Source organism: Diabrotica undecimpunctata, chromosome 10 (genome assembly GCF_040954645.1).
Source record: "Diabrotica undecimpunctata isolate CICGRU chromosome 10, icDiaUnde3, whole genome shotgun sequence".
In the NCBI taxonomy this organism is placed as follows: Eukaryota; Metazoa; Arthropoda; class Insecta; order Coleoptera; family Chrysomelidae; genus Diabrotica; species Diabrotica undecimpunctata.
The window spans coordinates 14,830,328-14,842,928 of record NC_092812.1 but is presented as its reverse complement, the minus strand read 5'-3'; the positions used below and the strand labels follow the sequence as shown (position 1 = coordinate 14,842,928).

The 12,601-nt window shown below is 34.8% G+C and overlaps 1 protein-coding gene across 8 annotated transcripts in view; it reads right to left on the bottom strand.

The window, feature by feature from the left end:
• The window catches only part of LOC140452382 (trithorax group protein osa-like), a 283,394-nt gene that overhangs the window by 6,021 nt on the left and 264,772 nt on the right, over nt 1-12,601 (bottom strand). For all 8 annotated transcript variants that reach the window (XM_072546590.1, XM_072546591.1, XM_072546596.1 and 5 more), the window contains 3 exons: nt 8,204-8,469; nt 7,278-7,425; nt 3,142-4,691 (listed from right to left, as the gene is read on the bottom strand). In XM_072546590.1, coding sequence (XP_072402691.1) covers nt 3,142-4,691; nt 7,278-7,425; nt 8,204-8,469 — 1,964 coding nt within the window. The remainder of the gene's footprint in view (nt 1-3,141; nt 4,692-7,277; nt 7,426-8,203; nt 8,470-12,601) is intronic.

The following is a 12,601-nucleotide window of genomic DNA, read 5'->3' as shown; positions in this document are numbered from 1 at the left end:
AATAATAATACTGTAGGGAGGAAGCTTAGCAATCTGTTGCATATGATTTGCAGTTATTGACTTCCACCCGAAACCACCTAGATCAGATGCTAACAACTGTATTAGTGGACACACCGAACTAGACAAGTGACATATACCAAGATGATTCAATATGCAAAATGGATAAAACATCCACAGCCATGGGTGAAAATGAAATGTGCAATTATTTAGGAGTAAAGCAATTGCAAACAATTGGCCATAAATCAAAACCGAATTATTTACCATAATTTGGCAAAGGTCCTTTGCCAAATTATGGTAAAGATAAAATAAATCAAATCGACGGGCGTAAATTATCTGTACTAAACCTAACTCGAAAATATGATGTAGGTAAGCATATGCCAACACCAGGAACAAAACGGCGATGTGCTTTGTGCATAACTAAATCCAGAATAATTTTTTTAAATAATTTTTAAGTGTTTCCAAATGTATCAATAAGTCATCAAATCGATCATAATAGACAAAATCCAAAAAAAAACGCGCGTTAAAGGGTTAACGCAACAGTGATTAAAAAAGGGTCTATCTTGGCTCATAAGGGTCGTATGACCTCTTTTTTTTTCTAAAAGTTGTGTTTTTTGCCATTTAATTTAAATTAAATGCTACGGGGGTATTGTAAGTGTTTATAAGCTTAAAAAGTGGTATTTATTATTAAATCATTTTCTGCACATAAATGTAATTTTTTTAAAAAATTTCCACAGGTCATTATACTATTAACGAAGAAAATAAGTCCTGCATTATTGAGATCCGAAAATAAGTCCTGCATTATTGAGATCCATTCAGTCAAATTACCTGGACCGGTTTAGAAACTAGGTCATTTTTCAAAAAATCTTATAAACAAATTAAATTTAGCAAAAACTATTCAACCGGTCTGGCCCATCTTTTGCACACAATTCAAATATGTTAAGACCCTCAAGTTTAGGTACATTTAACCTTTTAAACGCCAACGTTCCCATTTTGGGAACACAATAAAAAATTATGTTGGATCCAGAAAGTATTAAAATATTTAAAAATATTGTAATAAATATTTTTGTATGTCCCATTCTTACTTTCTGTTAGCTGAGATGTTTTTTTACTTAACGGGATTCATCTAAAAATCGCCTAAAATAACGTCCAAATTCATGTCACTTGCTCTTTTGTGCTATGGCTGTTGCTGGAAGTCGATATGTACCGAACTGTGGTATGTTTTGGAATTGAACTACAGTAAATAAGTCATATAAAAGACACGTTAACAAAAAACACCTTTAGGTAACTTGTTTCCAAATATGTTACGTTCGGTATTCACTGTTCCCAAAATGGGAAAGTTTTCAACAGCGAAACACTATTATTCAAAGTTCCCTACATAATGCCCGTGCACAATTGTAACGACTTGGATTACTCGCCACAAGCTTGTTAGAAGAAAACACATGGTATTTATAATAATTTCGAGTTTTAATTACATTTCAGTGGAGAAATTAATAACTCTTTGGATTCAAAATATTTTTAAGTAATTACCGACATCTATACGAAGGCACAGATTTCTATCTGCAAAATCAGTGGATATTGTTATTTTTCCTTCTGATTCAGCGCGTACTGAGAACAACGAGGATACTATTGACGATCAGGTGTTCGATATTCCTGATGTACCAGACGAAGTACCCGGTGAAGTAAAAATCCATGATTATGAATACTCAGACGAATATAAGGAAGAAAATATATCGGCTCAACGTAAATGGAAAAAGAGTGAGCAGGTTGGAATTCAAGCTCAAGCTTCCACACCACCAAAAGTAGGCGATGAACAGTTGGAGAAGTCTTTGAAAATGTTTTCATTATTTTTTACACCTGAAATAAACCAATTTATTCGTCACAATACCGAACAGAGGAATGAATAAAAATATTCAGAACTTTACTGTTTCTGAGAAAGAAGCTCGCCAGTTTCTGGGATTTCTTCTGATAAGTAGATATCATTATTTTCCTTCTAAAGATGATTACTGGTCTACTACAAAATAATGAGTTTGACATTTTAATTGTTCATTTAAAAATAGTTCCACTAAAAAATTTATGAATCCCTAGATGAGAGTCTTTTTGTGTATTATTTCATACAACACATTTGAACTGTAAAATCCGTCTACACAGTTGTGCCGAAAAAAGGCTTATTCGTTACTTACTTGATTGGTCTATTACTCAAGGTACTCATTTTATTCAGATTTAATTTTTTTTTAAATGCCTCATTGGTTTCGCCTGTTCCAGTCGAAACACACTGATTCTGTGTGATAGTCAATCATTACTATTTGAATTCCTTAAGTTAATGAGACGAAACACAACAGTTGGTCTAAAGGTCACGGTGTACCAGACCTTTCTAATAAATGAAAAAAAGTTTAACATTTATTTATTTCTTTCGCATTATATTTATTACCTTCTTTTAACGTTGAAGACGAAATGTTTCCTCTTGTCATCGATTTTCTTTCGCAGCCACTACATTTTATTACCGAAAATACTTTCCTTTCCCACTTTAGGTATTTATTTATGGTTCCCAAATGGCTTTTTCATATTCTTTTTTTTCTTCATTCATTCATTCTTTTCCACATTCAATTAAGACTTGATTAAGACTTAATTGAGAATCGAGTAAGAACTCTCATATCTTGATCAAACAATTTGTCCTCACTCGGATGTCATGATCCCGCCAACTTAGACCGTTAATGATCAGATACCGGTTATAAATAATGATGAACTCTTTATTTATGCGTTTAGGAAAATGAAAGACACTACAAAGTACTTTCGCTTTTAAAAACTTTTAAATTAGCATTGTAGGTTTCGCGTCTTAAATATTTTTGTCTTATTTGTGGGTTTCCATAAAAATGTCCATAGTATTTCGATAAACTCGATAACATATATAACTCCCAGCTTAAACTTTGTATTTTATCTTCATTTTAAGTTAAGAGTTAAATTGAAAGAAATAGATGAATCAAAAACCGTCCCCTTTCTGTCTCTACCCAATGGAAAATAATGCATTGTTGTAAACTAACTAGTTGTTACACAATTTAATTCTTAGAGAATATAAATTTTTAATGTGTGTTTCTTTAGTTATTGGAAATAATCTTTTAAGTTGTTATACATTAATATGCTTACCTCTCTATCGTAGTTTCTCGTTTTCTGCGTTCTCGGCGGATGTTCATGATGTAGTAGAAGTAATTTACCAATAAGTGCTAAGAATTGGCCGCTTCTGGCAAACTCTAGTTCGTTACCAGGAATAAATGTAAGACTCCTAAGAATATTTGAGAGACAGAGACACCGTTTGCCAATATTGTCTTGACTCTCGGTAAGGAGCACTAAACTAGCTTCATCTCTAGTGTAAGCTTCATCTTCATAGTCAGAAATTCGCCTACGTTTTAAGGTACTTGATGGATCCCGCACAGCTGGTTCCTTCGTATCACCGCACTCGCCATTTACACTAATATTCAGATCTATACTTGGACTTTCCTCACAGTTCGCTTCCTCACTCACTACCTCAGTCTTTATTTTGTCTGTTGTTTCTAACGTGAGCATATCGCTTGCTTCAGAATCTTTCTTAATTCGAGATATCACATCACTTAATGTCTTTGTCCTTCGCCTCTTTTCACAAGCTTTAGCAGGTGGTGGAGCTTCATCAGGAGGCGTTTCATCAGGTGGAGGGGTTTTGATTTTCCTTTCTAAAGGTTCCCCTTTATCCTCCTCAGATTTTACTACTACTACAGTATGATCCAAACTCATATGGAATGGAATACGTCCAAACTCTGCTTGGAAAGTAGGTAAAATATGATCTGCACTGGTATACCATGGATCAGTTGGAATTTCAGCTAAAATATTAGCACGATTTGGATCTCCCTTTGTATCCCAATCTTTCACGTGATCTTGAACGAATATATCTTCATCCCTATCCACCAATTTCACTGGATGCCCTTTGCGAGATAAAAAGGAATAGTTAGGAGTTTCAGTTAATATGGGTGTCTTCAAATTAGGATCTATGGGCTTTGAAACACCACCAAGATCAATTTCTTCTTCTACAGACTGTTCTTCACGTGGAAATGGCCCATCAAACATATCCGAAAGACTACGTTTAAAATGTTCCATCAACAGATCAAGTAAACCAGGCCATTGATATAATCCGAAATATCCTATAGTCAAGTCATCAAATAAAAGAATGTTAAGCATATCAATAGCGTAAGTAGTTTCAGAAAGAAGTCCAGATCTTAGGCACATTATAATGCGCCAAGCATCAACTTGATTTACGTCATTTTTACATATTCGTCTTCTACGATAAATCAGTGGAACAGTAGCCTCTACACTGTCTGGCGGAAAAATAATCTCTCGTTTAGGCATCTGACTATGACTGTAAGTATTGCTGGTTGAAGGTGGCGCTTGATTTCCTTTTCCACCGGCCGATGTCATGATGTTTGAAAAAGGTTTCCCAGGCCTATGGACTGGCGGCCTCACATTTGCATTTTGTCCTGTTGGTTGTGCCATACCCTGCCATGGAGGTTGTTGGGGTCCTGGTTGGGGCTGCTGGAAATTTTGGTTAGCAGGCCAAGGACCTGCAGGTCTTCCACTCTGACTCCATTGTTGAGGGGTGACTTGCGGGCCAGTAGTTGGAGATCCACCATACTGTGGAGGTCTGTATTGGGTATTGTTGGGCCAACCGCCTAAAATGAAATCATATAAAATTTCTTGCATTCTTACACCTTGTGCTACACTACGCCTAGAAGATATGTGGAAATTATATATATATATATATATATATATATATATATATATATATATATATATATATATATATATATATATATATATATATATTGAAAAACTATTTAACTAAAATGTAGCCCTTTTAACTTTAGCCCTAAAGTTAAATGCCTGTCTCACTAACTTACAACCATGACTTTAATTACTATCAATAAATGTCTGATATGAGATGTTGGAATCTCAGGTTTGAATTTGATTTTCACACGTCCCACATTTTTGAAGTGAAAACTTCTATAGAAAGAAGAAACATTTAGACACTCTTATGCTTTTTCAGGCGTCAGACTGGGCATTCGAATCGTCTTTTATCCACTGCTTCCATTTTTTGTAAGTGCGCTTTTTGGATGGAGAAAAAACATTGAATATGAGGTCTCGTTGGTAAGAGAGACGCTATCTATACTTCATGGAAATGAAGTACAGTACAATGATGGAAAAACACATGGCGGCAGGGCATTCCATCATGTCTCCGTTGTTATTGGAGCGTGTGATGCATTATGAATGGGGATGAGATAAAGATTATATTAAGATGGAAAAAACAAACAACGCGACTACCAAAAGGGCACTACACAGCATCTTCGTTATTAATGAACATATAGTTACATACGAGATATCAGATGTCACTATGGATGAAAATTTACTATAAGACAAATTTTGATTTATTAACTTGAAGAAGGCCTCTGGCTGAGTACAAAATAAACAACTGATCAAATCCTAACATGCGACATAGCAAATGAAAGGGGAGGATATATCGACTATAATAAGATAGAAAAAAGAAACAAGGCGACTACCAAAAGGGCACTACACAGTATCTAGATAATTAATGAACGTATGAGTTACATACGAGATATCATGAGCACTATGGATAAAAATAGATTTACTGTAAGACAAATTTTGATTTGACTTGAAGGCCTCTGGCTGGCCTCAGGATCGAATTATAACATGCGACATATAAAATGAAAGGGGAGGGGATAACGATTATATTCAGATAGAAAAAACAAACAAGGCGACTACTAAAAGGGTACTACACAGCATCTTCGTTATTAATGAATGTAGATTTACATACGAGATATCATAGGGCACTATGGATGATAATAATTTACTATAAGACAAATTATGATTTACAAAATTAAAGAAGGCCTCTGGCTAGGTAGAAAATAAACAACTGATCGAATCATAACATGTGATATAAAAAATGAACGGGTGGGGGATAACGATTATATTAAGATATAAATAACAAACAAGTCGACTACCAAAAGGGTACTACACAGCATCTTCGTTATTAATGAATTTAGAGTTACATACGAGATATCATAGGGCACTATGGATGATAATAGATTTACTATAAGACCAATTTTGATTTACAGAATTAAAGAAGGCCTCTGGCTAGGTAGAAAGTAAACAACTGATCGAATCATAACATGTGATATAGAAAATGAAAGGAGAGGGGATAACGAAGATATTAAGATAGAAATAACAAACAAGGCGACTACCAAAAGGGTACTACACAGCATCTTCGTTATTAATGAATTTAGAGTTACATACGAGATATCATAGGGCACTATGGATGATAATAGATTTACTATAAGACCAATTTTGATTTACAGAATTAAAGAAGGCCTCTGGCTAGGTAGAAAATAAACAACTGAGCGAATCATAACATGTGATAAAGAAAATGAAAGGGGAGGGAATAACGATTATATTAAGATATAAATAAGAAGGCGACTACCAAAAAGACACTACAGGGCATCTTCGTTATTAATGAATGTATAGTTAGATACGAGATATCATAGGGCACTATGGAGGAAAATAGATTTACTACAAAACAAATAACGCAATATAAGAAGTTTTCACTTCTGTCGACACTCCCCCAAGTGCAATACCTTCTTGCTTTCTATGAATAAGTAATAAGGTCATCAAAGTTATTACCGAGATTATACATATGAAACAAGACAATTACATTTCTTTTCAATTCGAGCTCCATCCTTCTCCTACACGTGTTTAGAGATTTCACCTCTCGTCAGGAAGCCTTGTGAGTAGATGCAGGGTAGATGTATTGTCGGAATAAATAGATTATTCCTAATATCGTCCAATAGCTTCCAGTAAGCTTGGATTCGCAGTTAACCTAATTCGCGATCGAAGAGAAGTCTAACTTCTTGTCGCTTCATATGTGTATATATATCGTTGGAGTAACTTTATCACGGTTGGTTTGGTTGATCTAGTTTTGTAAACCTTTTTTGCTCTGTAAATACTACCCATAAAAACTTTATGAACGGTTTTACAAGTAATGTAAAACCCCCATATTATGTATATCAATACTGTTTTCTTCTGTTAAATTAAAATATCTTCAGATACCTTTCAATAATCAGAATGAGAGAATCGAATTTTTCAACAGAGAATATTGTTTCAATAGTTATTTTTAATGCGATAAAATAATGATAAGAAAATTCCACATATATTGTAGGCGTATCATATCTTAACTAAATACTTACTGTACATAGGAGTGCGAGGTTGACCATATGAGTAGGGCTGATCTTTGGCAAAATCAGGATGTCTTCTTGGTGGTTGGGGACCAGGAGGTGGCATATTCTTGTTTGAATTAGTTCCTCCTGTGTATCCAGTTCCACTGGCTGTTCCCTGCTACAAAGGTATTTTCAATTAATTTTTGCCCCTAACAAATATAGTCATAATTTTAATAAATTTAAATTTGTCAACAAACTTCGTGACTGGAATGTATAATAAATAAATAAACTATAATAATGTAGTAATAATATTATTTGATGCAAGATGAAACTAGAATTTCTTAAGAAATATCCTCAGCGAACCTTAAATATTAATCTTTTGTCACTTTTATGTAATGTTTGTAATATTTCAAAGCTGCATGATGCTTGCAAGTCATCAAAAGATACAATTATTAAGGCTAATGAAGTGCACGCCATATTTAAAATTGCTTAATACAGAAATTATTCAAGATAAGAAAGAACTACTAAAAAAAATTCATTGTCTAAAAGTAAAGAATAATTTTCAGTCAGAAAATCGAATCAATGGCAAATGAACTTAAAGCACTGAAAGTCCCCGGCTCATCTTCTGTAGTCACAAACAATTTAGTCCAGTAGCCTAGATACATTTGAAAATGTCTTCCAAGAGTACCATTAAAGAGAAAGTCGTATGAAGTACGTTATAATATTTAACTGTCCTGAGCTACAAATAATATCAAGGACATTGCAGACCAGATTAGACAGCCAGATTTCAAAGTTTTACGCCTATGTAGACTCATTGCAAATAAACATAGACTGATCAAGGTGATCTCCAAATCTAATGAGTTTGCTAGTAGTAAAGTGCGTAACTCCAAAGCAACTCTTCTATTTCTTCTATTTTAACTTAATATATGTTTACCGTTCATTAGAAAAATACTTACTTGTACTTGTTCTTGGCGATAGTAATCTGGATGTGGAGCATAATTTCCAGGTCCGGCTGACTGAGAAGTGGGTGGTCCTGAATTACTAGGAGCCTGTCCATACGCAGGTCGTGGGTTGTATCCTGAACCTTGAGTCGTATTGTATCGGTAAGGATCCTGTGCCGCAGACGATGGTGGACCCTGTGCATTGTTGGGACTTTGTGGAGGAGCAGACGAATCACCACCGGAATAAGGAGGATACACTGGTCTTACTGATGGAGGATAACCTGTAACAAAAATTTATTTGAACTCAATTTAAAAAACACAGGAATTTTATAATAAGATCAATGAATGGAATGTTATAATGGAAAATAAATAACATTAACCAGAGTTAAGACGACCAAGAATATAGCATAAAATCGTACTTGTCGGATAAACAACAAAATGATAATGAAAAAAAATAAAACAGAAACGAAATGAATGTAAAGAAATCACGCCTCTGGAATATTTAAAAGAAACTATATAAATAAAAATCCTTCTGAAAACCGCAACAGGAACAAATTTACTGATCTCACCCGCCTAAAGAAGACTATGTGTCTGTCATAGTTATAGAAATTCCAGTTGCTGAATCTTTCGGCGAATGTTCCTACCTACTCTTCCGAATATGTAATCCTATGGGATTGAAATCTGAGCTCCTAGCAACGAAGGATATATATGGTACAACATAGTCTACTAAAGCGTCTGAACTTTTCCATGCAAGCTTCTAATAAACAATGTCATAATACCTCTTAATTAGTAAAGTGTTGAATCGTCAAAACATCACCGTGCATAATGTGTATCATATGTGCTTCTGATAGTGCCTCAACAGTTTTCAACCATTGCGAGATGATACTTTTTACTTCGGTAGCCTTGCAAACTGTTGACTGTTCTAAACATTAGTGCTATGCAAATTTCTTAATCGTTATGTTACAATATCCTATGACGTTAGACACTATTTTTCTACTATGTTAGTTAGAACTACGTCTCCTGTTGCAAGAAATCAATTCTGCCACTTCTTCAGGCTTAATTTTATATAAGCAAAAATTATTTAACAAAAGCTTTCACGATAATATAGTAGCCATGGTAACCAGACATTAAATTCACAATAATTATCTGGCCATTTCCAAGACCAAGGAGTGGTATATTAGTCGAACAATAATAGTTGGTCTGTAGCGACGGTGGGCCGACAGAACTTATACTTCTACAGATGAGCAGGCCCAATCAGTAGGTCGCGATATACACAAGCTTATGCTTTTTTGTGGAGAGTTTATTATAAAGTGACTTTTTTTACTGTTATGGATCAGAGATTACCCCTTTTAGAGATTGACCACCCCGTTTATTCAAAGATTTACTCCTCTGTTTTGAATTTGAACTTGCCAAATATTACGATCAAAAGAGGGTTTGGATGCTTCAAACTATTTTTTGTGATTGGTTTCAAAACAGTTTTTGCCTCAATTTAGAGCACATTTGGACGAAAAATAGTTGTCACTGAAAGCATTGTTGTTTATGAATAATAAATAATGCACCCAATTACTCCAATCGTGGCATGAAAAGTGAAGATAACAGAATAACATCCCTTTTTCCTCCATAGAATACACCTAACTCATAAAATATATGGCCCAAAATATTACTGGTAATCATCATCGTTGATCTCACAGTATCTACTCCAAGAACGAATGAAATAAACTTTAGGTTCAACATAAAAAATGAAAAATGAATCAAAGATAAAAATCAAGAAATATGTATATAGAACAAATACATACAAGAACTCTTTGATTATAATAGATCCGAACAAACTCCATGCTACATATGTAATGACCACTTACCAATCACATCAGTTGAAATGGAAAAGGCAATATCACAACTAAAAGACGGCAAAGCTCCTGAACCTGACAATGCATACGCTGAACTCATAAAGCTATTTAACACAGACGGCACTCAATATCAAAGTATTTAATGCAAATATTTCAGCGGAGTATTACCAAGAACATTGCTGAATCGACGTTTATTGCTGTACCAAAGAAAACAAAATCCGTATCCTGCAATCATTTCCGGACCATCAGCTTAAGAAGCAACATTTAAAGTTATTTCTAAAAATCATACAGCAAAGGATTATATGGACTGTGCGAAGAAAAAATCAGCCGTACATAGTTTGGTTTTCAGAATGCAGTGGGTACGAGAGAGTCTCTCTTTAATATACAAGTGCTATTTCAACCATGTAGAGAGGTGCATTGCGATATTTATCCATGCTTTATTGATTACTATAAAGCGTTCGATACAGTAAAGCATGACAAGCTGATGAAGATATTACCAAATAATGGAATAAACACCTGTGATCTAAGAATTATTACTGTAAAAGCCGCATAGGAATAGCCGCATGTAGCGTGTACCGACTGAATCCGAAGAGGTGGACAGTGGTGTGATTATGTTTTTTATATCATTAACGGCACCGAATATTTACCGCTGCCCTATTGACAGCGTGGATAATTATGTACACAAGCCGCTCAGATCGAATCTGTAGCAACCTTTACTGGAATCAAACGTCGTCTACCCGTACAGAGGCAGGAAAATCCGATGATATCAAAATCAAACGTGGGGTCCGACAGGGATGTATACCATCACCCCTGCTGTTCAACATATCCTCTGAGGAAATCTTTCAAGAAGCAGTACAGGATGTTGAAGCCGGAATTCTAATTAACGGAGAATATATCAAAATAACATCAAATACGCAGACGGCACGCTGGTATTCGCTGACAGTTATGAACTCTCCAGAAGTTAATGAATAGAATCACAGAAGTAGGTTAGAGATATGGACTTTCACTAAACGTTCAGAAAACAAAATGTATGATGATATCTAGTAATTTGGAAGAATCAGTGTGAATGATCAACCAATCGAAAGAGTATGCATTTACGAAACATACACCTACCTTGGTACGAACGTCAATGAAAATTGAGACCATTCCCTAGAAATCAAATGTAAGATCGAGAAAGCAAGATCGCAATTTCAAAAAATTGCTAAGATATTTAAACGTCATGATTAAAAAGTACCAATAAAAATCAGGTTACTATGGATTATGTTATATTTTTCCTATACTGTTGTACGGAGTTGAGTCGTGGACTCTCAAAGACGCTACCTGCAAGAAAATTTAGGCTTTCGAAATGTGGCTTTATCGTCGAATCCTGAAGATATCCTATACCGACCACGTTACTAATCAGGACGTTTTATTAATAATACAAAAAGAAAAAACCACAATGAAACCAGTCAAAATCGAATACCTCGGTCACATCATGAGGAACAGCAAAATATATGGGTTGCTGCAATTAAAGTAGAAGGAAAACGAGGACCAGTAAGGCGAAGGATATCCTAAATGAAAAATCTATTTAAGTGGTTCAACACAACAACCACAAATCTTTTTAGAGCCGCATTTTGCAAAATACAGATTGCCATGATAGTCGCCAACATCCGAAACGGATAGGCACCACAAGAAGAAGAATACAAATAGTTCCTATATTGCAATTATCTTTGACTGAGGTTTATAGTTAAATTAAACTCAATTTATTGTTCTTTAACACGTTCAGCCCCGGGTGGCATCAATATGATGCCTCACTAAATAGTAATCTTGGGACAGTGAGGCATGACACTAATGCTACACTACAGTTTTGTATTCGGGACACCGTGGCATCAACTGTGCTCCCACAGCTATATAAATTACATTGTAAGTTGGACAGGGTGGTCCAAGGAGCAAAATAATATTTCCTGATCGGATGTGAGACGGTTTTTACGAAAGATATAGAAATTATAAAACTTAAAAAAATAAAAGATTGTATTCAGAATGTGCAAAAATAATTATAATAATATAACACATTATTATTTTAAAACAGCAATATGTGTTGAGAAAATACAAGAAATACAATAATGTTTTTTGCATTGGTTGCACAAAAATTAAGAAACGAGAACACTTGTTTTGAGCTTCCTTCCGCCCCAATTCATTCTTCATTCTGACGTAGCAAACCACACATCTGTTTTTTCTTCCTTCTACAAGCTCATGACTGACATCGGTGTTTTCGTTGATATTAGTTTTAATAGCGGACATTTCACCCAGCAGTTCTATAGCGACTTCTGTTTTGAACTCTGTTATAGTCAATTCAGTTTGTGTAACCTGTGTATATACAATATGAGCATTCACCAAGGCACTACCAAACAATAATTCTGTTACTAATTTCCTGTACCATTTATTCCCTCGTCTCAAGCAATGTGAATACGCTTTTTTCTGATCTGAGAGATCAATAAAGGATTTTGAATCATTGTAATCAACAATCATTTTGGGCTTTTCAATTTCTTTACCTTTGTGTAGACGTTTTAACATTTCATCCCCATAC